Source organism: Scyliorhinus torazame, chromosome 15, assembly GCF_047496885.1.
Source record: "Scyliorhinus torazame isolate Kashiwa2021f chromosome 15, sScyTor2.1, whole genome shotgun sequence".
NCBI classification, from domain to species: Eukaryota; Metazoa; Chordata; class Chondrichthyes; order Carcharhiniformes; family Scyliorhinidae; genus Scyliorhinus; species Scyliorhinus torazame.
The window spans coordinates 34766167-34784858 of NC_092721.1; the positions used below are offsets into that span (position 1 = coordinate 34766167).

The window sequence follows — 18692 nt, forward strand, 5'->3', positions numbered from 1 at the left end:
TTTGTACTCATATAGTAGTGCCTTCAACTGCCATTGGTCAGTAGACCGTGTCTGACGGTTGAATCAGAGGAGTAATTACGACTGCAAAACTAAGTGTCGGCCGACATAGATTAAAACCATGTGTTGGAGAGAAGAGGAGGTTAAAACAAGAAGACGGGCAGGCTCCATCAGAAATTTGGACACCTTAATTCATAGGCAGTGTCCGTTTCTCATCATCTGGACACCTCAAATATTTGCGTGCATCAGTTCCGTTAAATCATTTCCCAAAAGGGGCTCATCGCTTAAATCATCACCTTCTCCTGGTTGCCAGACTCGTGTTTACAGATTCCAGGCGGTAGTCGCGCCGGACTGTGGGCGGTCCGATTCGTCATGTCTTACCAACCTGTAGGAATTGTCACGGTGTCGAAAGGGAGTATTGGGATTGTTGTGTGGCGGTGTGTAGCCGGGAACTGGTGTACTGGAAGTGGAAGCAACGTTGCTGGGAGCGGGCGTAGGTAGAGCCATTGGGCGGAGACGGCCGTACAAGGGGTTGAGAAAATCCAAGGTGTTGTTCCGGGGGCTAGGGTAGCTGATGGTAGGGAGGTCGCAAGGGATGGTAGTCAAATCCGGGAGGCTCTCAGCAGAGTCAAGTTTGAGGTTGAAACCTGTGAGTAAGGGCGGAGTCAAGGGGAGAGTCTCGTCCTGAGGGGGGAGGGTTGGAGCGGGCATCGGGCTGAATCGTCAGTGGGCAGAGGGTCATTCTCTCCCATCACCAAGGCTAAGTGGTGGGCGTGGCTACATTGTGATCCATAGAGTTTGAGTTGGTTGATGTGGGACCAACCAGTCTTATCATTGGGGTACACTATCTTGTACACAGAGGAGCTTATTTTGTCAGAGATGGAGTAGGGGCCTGCGAATTTAGGGGCTAGGAAGGAGCTGGGGTTGTACAACAAGATCATAACTTGCTGGCCGACTGTATACACTATGGGGTGAACCTTTTTGTCAAAGCTGGCTTCTCTGCTTTTTCCGAGCGCCTAGTCAGACAGCAGCAGCTAGTTGTGCCGCTTTAATGTTTTCCGTGACCTGTTGGACTGCTTTTTCGTGGGTGAGCGCGGTTACTGCGGGATTTGGCAAATCGAGCCCTAATAAATATTCAATGCCTTTCATGGGTCTCCCTGTCATAAGGGTGTGGGGGGTGAAACCTGTGGAACTGGAAGCTGTGTTCCTGATAATTATGGGAGCAAATGGTGTCCCAAATGGAATTGTTCTGGTGTACCGTCTTCCGAATAGTCATTTCTAAAGTGCGGTTCATGCGCTCTACTATGCCGCTGGACTGGGGGTGGTAGGCTATGTGGAATTTTTGTTTGATACTGAAAATGGTCATCACATTTTGCATTACTCTGCCGGTGAAGTGGGAACCTTGATCTGACTAATGCTGCGTGGAAGACCCCAGTGCGTAAAGATCTGTTGGGTCAAAATGTTAGCGGTGACCTTTGCCGTGTTTGAACGTATGGGGAATGCTTCGACCCATTTTGTAAATGTATCGATGACGACTAGCACGTGATTTAAATCATTTCTGCGGGGGGGGGGCGGCAATGTAATCAATTTGCAGATTTGTCCAGGGGCCTTCTACAGGTTGGGTGTGTCTTAATTGTCCCTTATTTGCATAATGTTCTGGATTGTTCTGGGCGCAAATGAGGCAATTGTCTTCATAATGTGTGACATCGCTTTTTAAACCGGGCCACCAGCACAAGGGTCTTAAATGGGCAATGGTTGTGTCTATTCCCTGATGTCCGTGTCCGTCATGGAATTGGTAGATTAACTGGTTTCTGTATTGAGTGTTGACCACATTATTTCCATCCTTTAACACTATTCCGTCCTGTATTGTGAGTGTGTTCATTTATCACAGGGGGCTGGAGTTGCACTGTTCAGAATCTGTTTGAGGGAATTGTTGGCTTTCTGTGCCTGAGATGAATCCTCAATATTGGTTTGGGAGACCTGGATTGAATGTATCCATTCACACTCGGGCGGTTGCCAGAAGTGACCAGTGCGTGATCCAGCTTTAGCTAATGCGTCTGCCTTGCAATTCCCGGGGGGGCGGGGGGGGGGGGGGGGGGAGGTGCGGTGATGGCTCTTTACTTTAATGATGCCGTATGTGCGGCCAGTGGCTTTCTTAAGAATACGTTTCAGGAGAGGGTTGGATGGTAAGGGTTTTCCATCGGCAGATACACAACCTCGTGATTCCATAGGGGAAGAAATTCTGTGAGACTGTTGCAAACTTACAAGCTGTTGGAGTGCATGTCCGCAGGCGTTGGAAAGGAGTCTGGGTGGTCAATTACCTAAGCTATGGCTGCCAGTTCGGCTGCCTGCGAACCCAAGTGGCCGGGTAATTTTACTGCTTCTAGTGGGCGTCCCTATGAGACCTCCATGTAAATCCCGCATCCTGTGATTCTTACTCCATCCTCAACAGTGGAGGAGCCATCAACATAGATGTTCACTGTGTCCCCTGTGTCTTGGGAACTTTGTGTCTCACCGTTTACACGTGTGTGTAGCGATTTGGGAACACATGTGGGGTGTGTGGCTGCAATTATCTGGCATTCGTGTGGGGTCCCTGCGTATTGTAAATTGTCTGATAAGAGCCTGTGGGTCTTGGTGCGTTTCACAGAAATATCCCTGCCTTGTAATAAGAGTGTCCAGCGAGCTGCTCGGATCTGGCTAACTGAGCCATCCTTTAGTTTGCCGTCTAACAACAGTTGGGTGGGGGTGTGCTCGGTTAATATCATGACTAGGTTGAGGCCTATAATGTAGGCAAAGTACTAAACTGCCCAAAAGACTGCAAGCAAGTGTCATTCAGCTGCAGAAAATCCTTGTTCGACAGGGTCTGAAACTCTAGAGGCATAGGCTACCGGGCCTAATGGGTCGTGGCGTACCTGTAGGAGCAATGCTGAGAGGGTTCGGTCGGTGGTTGCTACTTTTATGGGGTAGGGCAAGGCAGGGTCGGGAACTTGCAAAGCGGGAGCTGTACCTAGGGCGAGTTTTAAATGTCTATGGCGTCTGTGTGCTGGGGAAGCCAATTCCATGGGGTGTTCTTTTTCAGAAGCTCTGAGAGCGGGGTGGCCTTGGTGGCAAACCGGTCTACATAATTTCTGCAGTATCCCACTAAACCTAAAAATGAGCGGAGTGCACTTACATTATGGGGCAGGGGCAAGTTCACAATGGAGTCAATTCGTTTTTGTTCAATTTCACATTTGCCGTGTGTAATAGTGGTGCCTAAATAAAGTACCTTTTCCCTCAACATCTGTGCCTTTTTGGGGTTTACCTCACATCCGATGGATTGGAGCAGGGTTTGTCATTCGGCCAATAGAGCCACGTGCTCCTCCCTGGTGTCGGTTTGCAGGAGCAGGTCGTCTACATACTGAATTAGGCTTTCGGGGCGGGAGAATTTGGAAAGACCAGCAGCTAGCTGTCTGTGGAAAATGGAGGGGGAATTATGGAAGCCTTGGGGGAGACACGTCCACGTGTACTGTTGTCCTTGAAAAGTGAATGCGAAATTGTACTGGCAAGCCCGATCTAGGGGAATGGACCAAAAACCATTTGTGATATCCAGCACGGTGAAATACTTAGCTTAAGCATGGTCGTGGCTCTCGTGGCAAAGATGAGTGCTGTTAAAGGGGTAACTTAGTTTAGTTCGCGGTAGTCAATGGTGAGTCACCATTGTAGACAGAAATATTTTGATCCTCACTGTCTTCAGGTGATGTCCCGGAGGATTGACAGAAATCTTTGGATCCTCACTGTCTTCAGGTGATGTCCCGGAGGACTGGAGAATAGCCAATGTTGTTCCTCTGTTTAAGAAGGGTAGCAAGGATAATTCAGGGAACTACAGGCCGGTGAGCCTTACGTCAGTGGTAGGGAAATTACTGGAGAGAATTCTTTGAGACAGGATCTACTCCCATTTGGAAGCAAATGGACGTATTAGTGAGAGGCAGCATGGTTTTGTGAAGGGGAGGTCGTGTCTCACTAACTTGATAGAGTTTTTCAAGGAGGTCACAAAGATGATTGATGCAGGTAGGGCAGTGGATGTTGTCTATATGGACTTCAGTAAGGCCTTTGACAAGGTCCCTCATGGTAGACTAGTACAAAAGGTGAAGTCACACGGGATCAGGGGTGAGCTGGCAAGGTGGATACAGAACTGGCTAGGTCATAGAAGGCAGAGAATAGCAATGGAAGGATGCATTTGTAATTGGAGGGCTGTGACCAGTGGTGTTCCACAGGGATCAGTGCTGGGACCTTTGCTGTTTGTAGTATACATAAATGATTTGGAGGAAAATGTAACTCGTCTGATTAGTAAGTTTGCAGACGACACAAAGGTTGGTGGAATTGCGGATAGCGATGAGGACTGTCAGAGGATACAGCAGAATTTAAATTGTTTGGAGACTTGGGCGGAGAGATGGCAGATGGAGTTTAATCCGGACAAATGTGAGGTAATGCATTTTGGAAGGTCTAATGCAGGTAGGGATTTTACCGTGAATGGTAGAACCCTCAGGAGTATTGAAAGTCAGAGAGATCTAGATGTACAGGTCCACAGGTCACTGAAAGGGACAACACAGATGGAGAAGGTAGTCAAGAAAGCATATGGCATGCTTGCCTTCATTGGCTGGGGCATTGAGTATAAGAATTGGCAAGTCATGTTGCAGCTGTATAGAACCTTAGTTAGGCCACACTTGGAGTATAGTGTTCAATTCTGGTCGCCACACTACCAGAAGGATGTGGAGGCTTTAGAGAGGTTGCAGAAGAGATTTACCAGAATGTTGCCTGGTATGGAGGGCATTAGCTATGAGGAGCGGTTGAATAAACTCGGTTTGTTCTCACTGGAACGACGGAGGTTGAGGGGCGACCTGATAGAGGCCTACAAAATTATGAGGGGCATAGACAGAGTGGATAGTCAGAGGCTTTTCCCCAGGGTAGAGGGGTCAATTACTAGGGGGCATAGGTTTAAGGTGAGAGGGGCAAGGTTTAGAGTAGATGTACGAGGCAAGTTTTTTACACAGAGGGTAGTGGGTGCCTGGAACTCGCTACCAGAGGATGTGGTGGAAGCAGGGACGATATTGACATTTAAGGGGCATCTTGACAAATACATGAATAGGATGGGAATAGAGGGATATGGACCCAGGAAGTGTAGAAGATTGTAGTTTAGTCGGGCAGCCTGGTCGGCACCGGTTTGGAGGGCCAAAGGGCCTGTTCCTGTGCTGTCCTTTTCTTTGTTCTTTGTTCTATCTGGTTTCTTTCCAGGCCAAATCAGGGCATTATTAGCGGACGCTACGGGTCGAATCACTCCTTGTTTTAACAGACTGTTAATTACCTTTAAAATTTCTCCCTCAGCCTGCTGTGGAAATCCATACTGTTTCTGTGGTTTGGGGTCGGGACTTGAGATCATAATTGTACCTGGAATGTGCCCGCAGTCGTGCTTGTGTTGGGCAAATGCACCTTTATGTGTGGCTAATATCGCCTGTGCTAATTGCCGAAGGGTTAAACCAGTAGTCCTCGAATGAGCAAATCCTGTCTTCGTCATCTCCCACTGAGAGCGTGGCGGGGGCTCTAGCTGTCTTGGACATTCGCCAGACACACTTGTTTACGGGCTCGAAGGAAAGGTTATGTGAGTTCATAAAGTCAATGCCTAGGATGTGTTCCGCAGTCGGGGGAAGGTCGACTAGAACAATGGGGTGGGTAGTGGTTACGTTTCTTATTTGATGTGGAGATGCCGGCGTTGGACTGGGGTGAGCACAGTACGAAGTCTTACAACACCAGGTTAAAGTCCAACAGGTTTGTTTCGATGTTTTCGGAGCATTCGGATGTTTTCGGAGCGCTGCTCCTTCCTCAGGTGAATGAAGAGGTATGTTCCAGAAACATATATATAGACAAATTCAAAGATGCCAAACAATGCTTGGAATGTGACCATTAGCAGGTGATTAAATCTTTACAGATCCAGAGATGGGGTGACCCCAGGTTAAAGAGGTGTGAATTGTCTCAAGCCAGGACAGTTGGTAGGATTTCGCAGGCCCAGGCCAGATGGTGGGGGATGAATGTAATGTGACATGAATCCCAGGTCCCGGTTGAGGCCGCACTATTGTGTGCGGAACTTGGCTATAAGTTTCTGCTCATCGATTCTGCGTTGTCGCGCGTCCTGAAGGACGCCTTGGAGAACGCTTATGCGGAGATCTGGAGCAAAATTCTCCATCCCGCCGCGCCACATTTCTGCCCCGACCCGCCGACGGGATGCTCCGTTACACCGGCCGGTCAATGGGGTTTCCCATTGTGGGGCAGCCCCACGCCGTCGGGAAACCCCCGGGAGCCGGCAAAACGGAGACTCCCGCCGGCGGAGAATGACGCCCCAGAGGCTGAAAGCCCTTGACTGCTGAAGTGTTCTCCGACTGGAAAGGAACATTCCTGCCTGGTGATTGTTGCGCGATGTCCGTTCATTCGTTGTCGCAGCGTCTGCATGGTCTCGCCAATGTACCACGCTTCGGGACATCCTTTCCTGCAGCGTATGAGGTAGACAACGTTGGCCGAGTCGCACGAGTATGTACCGCGTACCTGGTGGGTGGTGTTCTCACGTGTAATAGTGGTATCCATGTCGATGATCTGGCACGTCTTGCAGAGATTGCCATGGCAGGGTTGTGTGGTGTCGTGGTCACTGTTCTGAAGACTGGGTAGTTTGCTGCAAACAATGGTTTGTTTGAGGTTGCGCGGTTGCAACTGATTTTGGAGAGTAGTCCATGGTGAGTCTGATGGTTGGATGGAACTTATTAATGTCATCGTGTAGTCGCGGCTGATAAAATTCCCCTCTCTTTTCCCTACATTTGTTGTATCCGATAGCATCTAATATTGCAGCCTTCATTTCCTCTAGGGCTCCTCCTCCTACGCTTTGGGCGTCTGGCAAAGCTGACCTTACCGACCGGCTGAGGCTCATTACTATCAATGTAACTTCCTCCGTCTCATCTAATCCGTACATAACCTTTTATTGGCGCTCCTCCTCAAAGAAGCTATGCGGGTCTGCGGTGGGCTGAAATGGAGTAATTTTACTGCAAGCGTCCCTCAACTGAGTTACCGAAAGTGGGGTGATGTAGGTGATATCCGGACCTGCCTGATCCCTTATCCTTCTTTCCGTGGTGACCGGATTCATGGGTGTTGGGGCAGCTGTGGGGGTTAGTGCGACCTGTGCAGCTGGTGCTGCCGGTGCCTTTCTTTTTAGGATGCATGGCGGCTGCTTTTGACTTTCCGTTTCTTTAACGTACATTTGCGCGCTTTCAGTTAACTCTTCCAAGTCTGCCATCTCTTCCTCATCTGTCTCATCTGTCCCGAAGGCACACATAAAACCATTCTGAACTGAAAGTAACGACTTGAGCTAATCTATCTTCTGCTCGCATTTAATGTGGTCAACGGTTCTCTGCGTTTGTTCTTTAGTGGACCGGTGGTACGCTCTTAAAGCAGCCTTTAAATCGGCACATTTCTTTGCTAATTGGGTGACCTGGTGTTCAGTCTCCTCTCTTATCAAGACTGCGCGCTGTGTATCTTGATAGGCCTTGTCGTACTGGGTCTGGAAGCTGCTAAGGTGTACGATGCAAGACTGGTGGGCATGTTTAACATCGGCGATTTCCCTGTCTTTGGTGGCTAACCTCTCCCAGAGTTCCTCAATAATGTTCTCACTTTCTTTACTGTTTCCCTCCTTCTCTTCCTCCTTCTCTACTAACAGTCTGCGGAACGACGAGACGACCTCCTCGGTGCCTCGCCACTGTGCCAAGCAGCACACTATTGCCATTGGCTTTTTAAACTTTGCTGCGTTTTTCTTATATATCTCACAAAGATTCTCCCACCAAGTCTGTCCTATCTTTCCTGGACCTGTCTCGCTGTTTGCACAAAAATGCGACCAAAGGGGCAATCCTTTCCACTTTAAATACTTTCTCAACACATCCTCCGATATGGAGCACTGCTCTGATTTGTCGGCTACTGCGACCTCGGATTGCTGCTGTGGGTTCATCAACTTCTCTATCATCTGCGCTGCCATCTCTTCTCTACTTAAAATTTAGAACAGGGGGGAATAAGGAGTCAATCGAACAACGGGTACGGCTTACGGCTATATGCAAATATCAAGGACATCGAGCAGTTACGACCCCATCACGGACCGCTTGTTTAGACACGGTCTTTTGTATTATAAAGCAGGTGGACAAGATGTATCTCCGAAACAATTAGGAGCAATGCAGGTAAAAGAGTGTATCCACATCATCTAATCGAGAATGATTGTAATCCCATCAAGCTACCGGTACTGATAACCGGTTGCATTGTACTATTTGAATCACTCGTATCACGTTGAATGGTTTTGAATTACTCTGTAACAAGCCGAAACAGTATAAAGAATTGCAAGGGGACTTTGTTACAGCAGAGCAACTTGGACCAAGCTGCAGTTACAGCAGCCGAATTGAGTTCTCCCGCATGCATGTGGCATTAAAGACGTTTTGTTAAAGTTTCATACGGTCTGAAAAACTCGACTCGTTTAAATTCGCTAACAGCCGTCTACCCAGCCCCACTGCTCTACCGTCCCCCCTCCATAACAGTATAAATTTGATCCTATTCCCAGTTCTCTCCAGCTTTGACAAAGAGTCATCCAGACTCGAAAGGTTAGCTCCTCTCTCTCTCCACAGATGCTGTCAGACCTGCTGAGATTGTCCGGTATTTTCTGCATTTGTTTCAGATTCCAGCATCCGCAGTAATCTTCTTTTACCTACAGAGCTTTGCAGTTCAGCAAGGCAATATTATAGATTCCACAAACCAGGGGCGCATACCACATGATTCCCATCTATCTGCACTGTCTTTGACAGAGGATATGCATCCCTCATCTGGAGCCTCAGATTTTTGAATATCTCAACCATTAAGAACAGAAAGGAAGGTTGCGGGGATCTTTGTCTTCACAGACAAGCAGCCTCCTGTTAACCAGCCTGGATTATGAAATGCAGATGGACTTTGTGTAGCTCTTTTTGAATTTAGGCATCAGGGGTTGTTTGTAGCTCTCCCAAAGACAATGATATGTGAATTTCTCTGATACTGCTCGGCAACTCCTTTTGTTCAGGGATCATAGACAGAAATAAATTCAGCCGCTTTAAGGATCTTTGTGAAATTGTTGTTTTAATTTTAGAAACAGTCGTGAGGATACTTCAATATATTTTGTAAAAATATAGAGTGAGGTTTCACACCCACACAACACGGTTCTAAGCCGGGTGGTCGGAGAGACTGCCTTTTTCACTTAGGCTCACTTCTGGGATATTAATAGGTGCCTGCCTCTGACTGGCAGCTTGTAAATGAGGCCTAGACCTCTAAATGCCTTGAGAATCACTGCAGCAAGAATAGTTGAACACAGAGTGGTTACCTGTTCTCCGCCTTTATCTATGATTAGCCCTAATATGTTTAATTAATCTATTACTCTGTCTATCATCAGAAGATATTCTATTACGGCAATGTGATATACTTTTGCAATGACAAAACTAGCAAATTTGTGTGTCTAAATGATTACACTCTCTTTAACAACAAAGACCATAGAACATACAGTGCAGAAGGTGGCCATTCGGCCCATCGAGTCTGCACCGACCCACATTAAGCCCTCACTTCCACCCTATCTCCGCTGTAGCCAGTTAAAATGGCGAACTCCCGATTTAGAATGGCTAACTCCCGATTTAAAATGGCGAATGGCAAAGGCTGATGGGAAAGTCAGCCAACAGGACACAAATGAGCAGCTGCAGGTCGAGTGTGTATTTACCTCTGGAAAGGCCAGACAAGATCGATACCAGCAACCATCAGCATAACAAAACACCAGCCATCTGCATATTAATGAGCAATCCCTGGGAACAATGAGCAACATTTAGACACACAAAGCAAAACCACTCTTTGGCGCCAGCAGAAGCCTACACAATGGGAGGTGAACGGCCACCGCAGGACCGCCCATCGATCAGGGAACCGCTCCAGCATTGGAGAAAATCGAACCAAGTGATTGGGACAAAGTCCAAAAACTTGGAACCAAGTACAGGGTCCGCCCCGAAAGGCGGGAAGCCCCTGGGGACTATAAGAATCAAGCCCAAGTTCAAATCGTTCTTCTTCACGGGGTCACTCAGCAACGCGAACCAACCCTTGACAGTGACCGGTTCAGCCGCTGCTGATATCCAGTAAGTCTTACTTCAACGCTCGCTACGAGATAGGCGCTCCTAGCTACCAATCTGTACCAACTTCGAATTCCGCAGGCTCAGAACCCGAACGAAAGGCCATTCGTTTCCCTGACCTGGTGGGCCAGTTCCAAGTTAAGTATAGGCCTGTTAGTTGTAAGAAGTAGCTTAGATGTAGAATTTATGCATGAGTAGTGATTACTGTGTATAATAAATGTGCTTTGATTTAAATCTTACTAAGCGGTGTATTGGATTTTTGATCATTACTCGGACTTGAACCACGTGGCGGTATCATAAAGATACCTGGCGACTCAAGCGCAAAGGTGATAAAACAGAGCAATTAAACTAAGGCAACACCACAACCCAATAACCCCTCCTAATCATTTTGGACACTAAGGGCAATATACCATGGCCAATCCACCTAACCTGCACGTCTTTGGACTGTGGGAGGAAACCGGAGCACCCGGAGGAAACCCACGCAGACACGGGGAGAACGTGCAGACTTCGCACAGACAGTGGCCCAGCAGGGAATCGAACCTGGGACCCTGGCGCTGTGAAGCCACAGTGCTATCCACTTGTGCTACCGTGCTGCCCACAATAATGTTTTGCTTACTCCCCGGTAGGGAATTAAACCCTGGTCTCCCGTGTAACAGGCAGGGATACTGAATAATGTTTTGCTTCCTCCCCGGTAGGGAATTAAACCCCGGTCACCCGCGTAACAGGCAGGGATACTGAATAATGTTTTGCTTCCTCCCCAGCGGGGAATTTTAGCTCAGTGTAGTGTCAGTGAGTGAGTTCTTCCAGCCTATTGATTTGAAACTCAGTGCACCATGGAATATGCATGAACACATCCCATCATATAACTCTCTATTCACACACAGAACAGGATCCCACAAATATTATGACTGGATCTTGAGGTGTGTTAACTTAGCTAGCTGATAGTAAAATTCCTTTATCAGAATTCTTCCTTTTCCACAACACCTTTTTCTTGCCATGCATCCTCAAATGCAGCTCCCACCTCACACTGCAGATTCATGTGTACTAATGTGATTTGACCTTTATATGCAGGAGATGGTAAAATTGACTCCTACTCATTTGACAGCTTCAATCAGTTGTTGACACTGTTAATAATTACGCCTATCAAAGCTGCCTCCTTCCTATAATTGAATATTGTGCAAATAGTTGATTGCAGCTGCTTGAATACCTAGTGTTGTCTAAAATCAGTGAAGCAAGAATTAAAATTAATGCCCTGATATGGGTGGATGTCAATGATAAGTGTGGTAGTGCAAGTGGTTGGGACTGTACAACAAAGGCATGATTGCCGTTACCTCTGGGTTGCTTCCACGTTGGCTGAGTCAGAATTGGAATGGAGCTCCTGCTTGCACAGGTAAATACGGTCCCTGCATCATAAAAGTTGCATCAATTGAGCAGGGCTGCAGTGCTTAGGGAATTCCTGGTATAATCCATGCCGATATGAACAGTAGAAATTAGACTGGATCCATACCAGAAGCAAGACAGAGGGGAAAGACACGGTAAAAGGAGAGCTTATTTTATCCAGACTTTATTTCAACTAAAGTTCAGTGCGCATATTTTATTTATTTTTTTACAAGAAAGGCACCCCTGATTTATTTGAAAAACTGTACAGAATAAATAGCTTACAGGAATCTTACATTTTTGCAACTGAAAAAATAGCTTGCAGAGTTCTATATCGTATTTGAAACAAATCGCATCCTTCAGCATTTTGGTCTTTGTGTGCTTTTTTTTATCCTCCGTGTGTCAGTTTTTAAACTTAGAGTGATTTGAAGATTTGCAAATAAAAAGCACTTTTTTTTTGTTTTAACTTCTCTTCAAATAAAACGCAGTGAATGGAGCCCCAGGCTTGGAGGAGCCGGGAATGCCTAATGACGCAACTGACACAGAAAGAGCAACATCACAAAGAGGACATGACACAGTCTAAATACAGAGCGCAATCACCTCTGTGTCTGCATCTTACAGTAGTTATTTCACACTTGCAGATTTGCAAGTACAAACTATAGTCTATCATGTAAAACAGAATCCAGCAGCATCAGAACATTGGATTGTCAGAAGTTATGTAACCAACACCCCCCGTATCAGACAATAAAATCACAACAAAAGTCTGTAAGAGTATACATGCCAACTAAAATTTTAAAAAAAGCAAGGTCACTCATTTACATTGACCAAATAAGTCAGATTTTGTTTTGTTACATGCAATTATTACTGTTGTTTTGGGGATCACGTTCCACGATTTCATCCATTTTTCCATGAAAACTGCAAATTAGTAGCCTTGAAAATAAGGCTCCCAGTAAATGTGCATACAAGCAGTCATGAGGCCTTCAGCTACCCACCTTTAACCACCATTGGTTCACATGACAACATTGCTCGTTACATTAACAAGATTGTCTTTACGACTACAAAATGATCGTCCTGACGCTTTATGAAGCTTTGTGCTTGACTACTGCACAGTTTGTTTTACTGTGAAACAAATGCTGCTGGCAGTTACTGTACTTGTATCCGCATTCTCCAATGGCTGTTCCCAATGGTTTGTCTATCGATCCCTGAGTTTAATAAGGATTACTGCTGTATTGTATGTAGAAAAAGAGGATCATCTGAAAAGGCACTAATGTCTTAGTATAGCAAATGAGCTCATTTATCACAATGTAACAGCCACAATAAAAATGTTAATGTCCTTCCAGAAGTCACGGTTGGTTTAATGCCGTCTGTTGTTCCAGTACCTCTAGGTAGTCAGGCTCAGTTTGTAGGTTTGCTTTCAACTCAAAATACTCATTTTTTGTCTCTTCCACTACAACCTTTTTAGGTCTCGAATACATGATCGCTTCCATCAGTTTCAGCTCTTCATGCCGAGATGGGTAGCGAACATTGAGTTCTGATTGCAGCGGTGATATATTTCTCTTCAGGTATTCGGTGATCCCAATTTGCTGAAGCTCCCTTTCTTTCTCAAGGATATTTCTGTACACTGAACCAGGATCCCGCAGGGGCATAAACTCTGGTGTCTGCTCCATTACACTGAACTTGGAACCTGTGATCAGAGAATCTTTTTCCCTCACCATGTGACTCCTGTAAATCATTTTTGGTTCAATTCCATCTTTGCTTTCATTGTCCAGCTCTACATCCCTAATGTTATAAGGATGGCTTCTGCACACTGGACCTATTGCATTAATTGTGTGCTGCTCATATATATTTCCATCTGGTCTTTCTTCAGTATGGTGGGTCCTCTTATGTCCATAAACACTATATTGAACGTGTAATGGACTGCAGTCCTGTGCTGGAGTAGTTTTTTGTTTTCGCTTTGATCTCCTCCGGCGATGCAGAACAAGGACCACTATTCCAGCTGCACTGAATACAATCAATATGAATACCACCAACATGCTAAGAATCAAAACTGAAAGTGGTACTGTGTCCATGATAGAACTTAGGAGGCTAGAGGCTGTACTCGTGGTTGCTGTGGCCAGGCTGATATCATTGGGCTGTGTTGGTGCGACCAGGATATTTATTAATCCAGGACATATCAATTCATTGTTTAACATTTTCAAATCTTTCTTGGCAAACTCCTCAGGAGACTCGCACATAATCTCGCTCACAGTTACATTTTTATTGAGTTTTTCCATCCATTGCTTCAAACTGACCAAGTCACAAGTGCAATCCCATGGGTTGTCTTCAAGGTCAATTTGAACTAGGAATCCAAGTTGGTCTATTACATTGCTTACAGGGAGATGCATAAAATGGTTATGTTTAAGATTTAACCGTAAGAGTGGAACGCCAGAAAATACATGTGGAGGCAAACTATGAAGGAGGTTATTGTTCAAATATAAGACCTTGAGCTGTGGTAGGACACTGAACGTCCCTGGTAATATCTCCTTGATTATATTGTGATCCAAATATAAGTATTGGAGGCGATGGAGTCCGGTGAACATTTCTTTTGTTAATCTTACGATACTGTTGCCACTCAAATACATCTTGTGGAGATGAGTGAGGTTGGCAAAAGCACTATCCTCAATTAATGTTATTCGGTTATTTCCTAGATGGAGTAAATCCAGGGTGCCGTAATCTCGGAGGTCATATTTTGTCACAGCTTGGATAATGTTGTCAGTTAAATAAAGCTTTATTGGATTTGATGGACTGGGCTTAAGATCTGATAAACTCTTAATGTTTCTTAGTTGACATTTCATTGTTTGTCCTACATTTGGTTGGGTGCTGCAGTGACAAGTTGTTGTGCAGGGTGATTTGGGAGGGGTTCCATGCCCTGTTCTCGGAATCTTACCATCATCCTGTCCATCAGGTTGCGGAATATATGGGTCCTTTTTAGGTGTTTTCGTAGCTGATTTATTTGCACTGTGAATGTTGATATGACTATTATCAGCGACTGGAGTCACCACCAAATGAATTGAATTTACGGGTTCTTCAAAGTCAGTGCCAGATCCAGATGGGCAAATCTCAGTGATGGGTGTTTTGGTTAAAACTTTACCTTTCAGTTTAAATGGGTGTAAACAGACAACATCGCCAATATTCGACTGAGGAGGCATGTTTTCCAGCCAGGATCTGAGTGGTAACGAATCACAATCGCATCTCCATAGGTTATCCTCCAGTTGAAGCTCCATTATTCTGCCAACATGCTCCAGCAGTCCGACATAAGGAAGTGAATCGAGGTGATTTCCCCTCAGGTCAAGGTGTGTCAGGGGCACAAAGCGGAATATGTTGGTTGGGAGAAAGGGGATCGCGTTGTCATTCAGGATCAGCACTTTTAACCGGTGAAGCTTGCTGAATGCGCCAGGCTCAATAACGTGGATTAAATTATTATCCGCTTGAAGGAATTCCAAATTGTCCAATCCTCGAAATGTGCCCTCTCGCAGTACTTCCAAATAGTTGCCATTTATATGCAGCCGTTTCAGTGAAGTGAGGCCCGTAAATATCCCAGCTTCCAAATCTTGCAGATTGTTTTTACCCAGATGTAGCGACAGAGCATTCTTGAAGTTGATAAAGCCATTGCGATGTAGTGTGGTCACAAAGTTTTCTTGCAGGTTAAGATTATAGGTACACGTCTGAGGCGGTTTAATTTGGGCTATTTCAGTAATTTCCCTGTTTTGACAGTTTATGTGCAGCAAAGCGTCTCTTTCCTCACAGGAGCAAAGACTCTCACACACTTCCTTATCGGGAGCTTCCGCCTTCTGGCAATTGATTAAAACTAAGACTGCACTTAGAAGAAGGATCCAGGTCAGCATTTTCTCAGAATTTAAGTCCATCAAACTTCACGGTAGTTTCTGTGAAAAAAAACACAATTTTTGACATATTATGAACACTGTATATTTAAAGGAACATAAAGGAGCATGAAATGTTATTCATTTCATCCTGAAAATAAGACCTTAAGTAAAAAAAACTTAAGTCACGATAAACAGGCTCATGTTTCTGACGGTTTTTGCATTGCAAATTAAATTGTTGCGCCAAAACAGTTTCTGCTTCTACACAGACACTCACGTGAAGTGTAATGTGGAGTCAGTCAGTGGTCAGCGAACTCAACACAGAGAAATACTGGAGTTATGGACCCACACTGCTTATGCTTACCATTAGATTGAGGTTTTGATTTATTGTCACGTGTACTGAGGTGCAGTGAAAAGTATTGTGTGACTTCAATGCATTGTCATCTAAAGCAATAAAATACCTAATCAGAATTTAAGATATAGATCAGAGTACTTTCGAAATGCTGAAAAGCTGGGAGAGATTTGGAAGTCCATGTACATAGGTCATTAGATCACAAAAATGTCATGGACAGGTACAAATATGAATCAAAAATGCTAAACTCTATATGTCGAGGATTATTATACAAAGGGTCAGAAGTTCGTCATAGAGTCATACAGCACAGAAAAGACCCTTTGGCCCATTCCGTCTGCGCCAGTCAAAACAACCATCCAACTATTCTAATCCCATTTTCCAGTCTTGTATGCCTTGGGATTGCAAGTGCAAATCTACATACCTCTTAAATGTTATGAGGGTCTCTGCCTCCACCGCCTTTTCGGGCAGCGAGTTACAACTCCCACCACCCTCTGGGTAAAAAATAACTTTCCTCACATCCCCTTTAAGCCTCCTGCGCCTTAACTTAAATCTATGCCCCCCGCTCACTGATCCCTCCACCAGGGGAAATGTTTCTTCTTGTCTACTCTATCTCTACCGCTCATAATTTTATACATCTCAGTCATATCCCCCCCTCAGGCTCCTGTTCTCCAAGGAATACAATCAAAGTCTATCCCATCTCTCTTCATAACTAAACCTCTCCAGGCCAGGCAACATCCTGGTAAATCTCCTCTTCACCCTTTCCAAGTGCTATCACATCCCTCCTATAATGTGGATTCCAGAACTGCACGCAATACTCTCGCTGTGACCTAACTAATGTTTTATACAGTTCCAGCGATGCTACAACTTTGTCATGTTAGACATCATGAAAGCACTGTCTTCAGTTCTGGATACTAAGAAGAATCTACTGGCCTTGGATGGAGGGCAGCATAAACCTGCCACAATGATATCTGGACTCCGAGGGAGACATTACACATATTAAGGTTTGTATTGTCTGGAGTTTAGAAGGTGAAATATTAATTTGGTCAATTATTAGGATGTTACTTGGAACCGATGGGGTAGGTAGGGGGAAATTCTCAGCCCACATTTGCTGTCAGAGAGTACAACACCGTGGACGGAAAATCCGGACAGAATCGGGGAATGCGATTCTCTCCGGAGAGATTACATTTCCAGATTTTTCATGCCCCTCGCCAGTGACATTGTGAGGTTCACGCCCACGAAGGGTGATAACCTAATTTTATTAGATTTCAAGGATTTTCAACATCGTGAGCCAGCTTTCCGCCCTCTCCCACCCGACGGCCGCCACATGATCTCCCGCACTGAAGATTCAAACCCGTCTGCAAGCTTTACAACGGTTTTGAATGATGGCATTCTGTTGATGGGATCCTCCTGGAAGTGCACAGCAAAGGCTAGCCCCCGGGGGATAAAGACATACCCGGGGCACTGCCCCCAACACTGCCCGGGCATAGGTTGGCACCGCCAGGCAGCAGTGCCAGGGCGGGCCCTCGTCTGAACCCCATTGGGGAGGGGGGTTCCAGTGGGGAGCAGACGGGAGGGAGAGCAGGCAGTGGCGGGGGAACTTTCAGGCACCATGGGGAGCGGACAGTCAGGGGTGTGAACGCTGGTGGAGGGGGAAGCGGGAATTACCCAATGATTGTCCAGTGGGGGAGCCCGCAATTATTTTCCAGGATGACGGGAGTACATTATGACTGTTTGGCGGTTGGGGCAGCCCCAAGTACCTCCATAGTGGGGGAAGGGAGGAACCCCTGATACCTCCATGGTGAGGGAGCGAAGGGGGTTGGCAGGGAGGAGTTCCACTTCAATGCTTCTCGGGGAGCCCTTTATAAATTGGGCCCCAATCTCTTTGGAGTCTGTAGAAGTAAGTGAACTGAGAATGTGGAGCCAGCCTTGCCTGCTCTATCAGGCCCCGTCTCGCCAGTGTGACGACATAAACCCACCCACTCATTTTGTTTTACTCAGAGAGGTTCAAGATCTGGAAAGGAAACAGTTGTGTGCAGCTTGAGAGCCTGACACTCTGAAAAAATATGATAAGGTTCCGCCCACAGAGAGCAAAAACATTTCTACTGGTAGCACCCGAAGACAAGGAGACATAACCTATAAATTTGAGCCAATCATTGAGGGATGAAATTAGAAGCACGCTGACACATAAAGGTTGGGTTGGCCAGCGGGGAGGTAGGGTGCGGAGGTGGCATGAAGTTGGATGCCATGCCATTTGTGCCATTTCTGGATTGTTCCTGGATGTGCCATGCTGTAAGTTCATCAGTTTTGGGTGAGTTGTCAGAAACTCCACCCACCCGTTGGTCACTGAAGATCCTCCTTCTGTTACTGCACAACTTTCAATGCTCGGGTCAGTGGCTTAGCAAAGGGGGATAATTTTAGGCCTTCCTGTGCACAGTGAAGGCCAGCCCTCCAGGTTTTTCAAACCTCATGAATTGGACTCTCCGCTGGCGACATCCTCCACTTTGCCTTGGAGAGAGTGCAGCGTAGGTTTACAAAAATGATACCTGGACTACAGGGATAAAGTTACAAGGAGAGAGGACACAAATTAGGCCTGTTTTCACTGGAATTTAGAAGTCTAAGGGGAGACCTGATCGAAGTATTCAAGATATTAACCGGGAGGGACAGGGTAGAAAAAGATAAACTGTTTCCACTGGTTAGAGATTCTAAAACTAGGGGGCATAGTCGAAAGATTAGGGCCAGAGCATTCAGGAGAGATGTTAAGAAGTACTTCTTCACTCAAAGGGTGGTAGAGGTTTGGAACTCTCTCCCACAAATACTAGGTGAAGCTAGAACAGTTCTTCATTTTAAATCTGACGTGGATAGGTTTTTGTTCAGCAAAGATATTAAGGGATATGGGCGCAAGGCAGGTATTTGGAGTTAGGC

The 18692-nt window shown here is 45.9% G+C and overlaps 1 protein-coding gene across 1 annotated transcript in view; it reads right to left on the bottom strand.

Annotated features, from left to right (window-relative positions):
• Nucleotides 1-11729: 11729 nt before the first annotated feature.
• Nucleotides 11730-18692, bottom strand: part of slitrk6 (SLIT and NTRK-like family, member 6) — a 33926-nt gene continuing 26963 nt past the window's right edge. The window contains exon 2 of the mRNA XM_072476218.1: nt 11730-15481. Coding sequence (XP_072332319.1) covers nt 12902-15463 — 2562 coding nt within the window. The 5' untranslated portion in view covers nt 15464-15481 and the 3' untranslated portion in view covers nt 11730-12901. The remainder of the gene's footprint in view (nt 15482-18692) is intronic.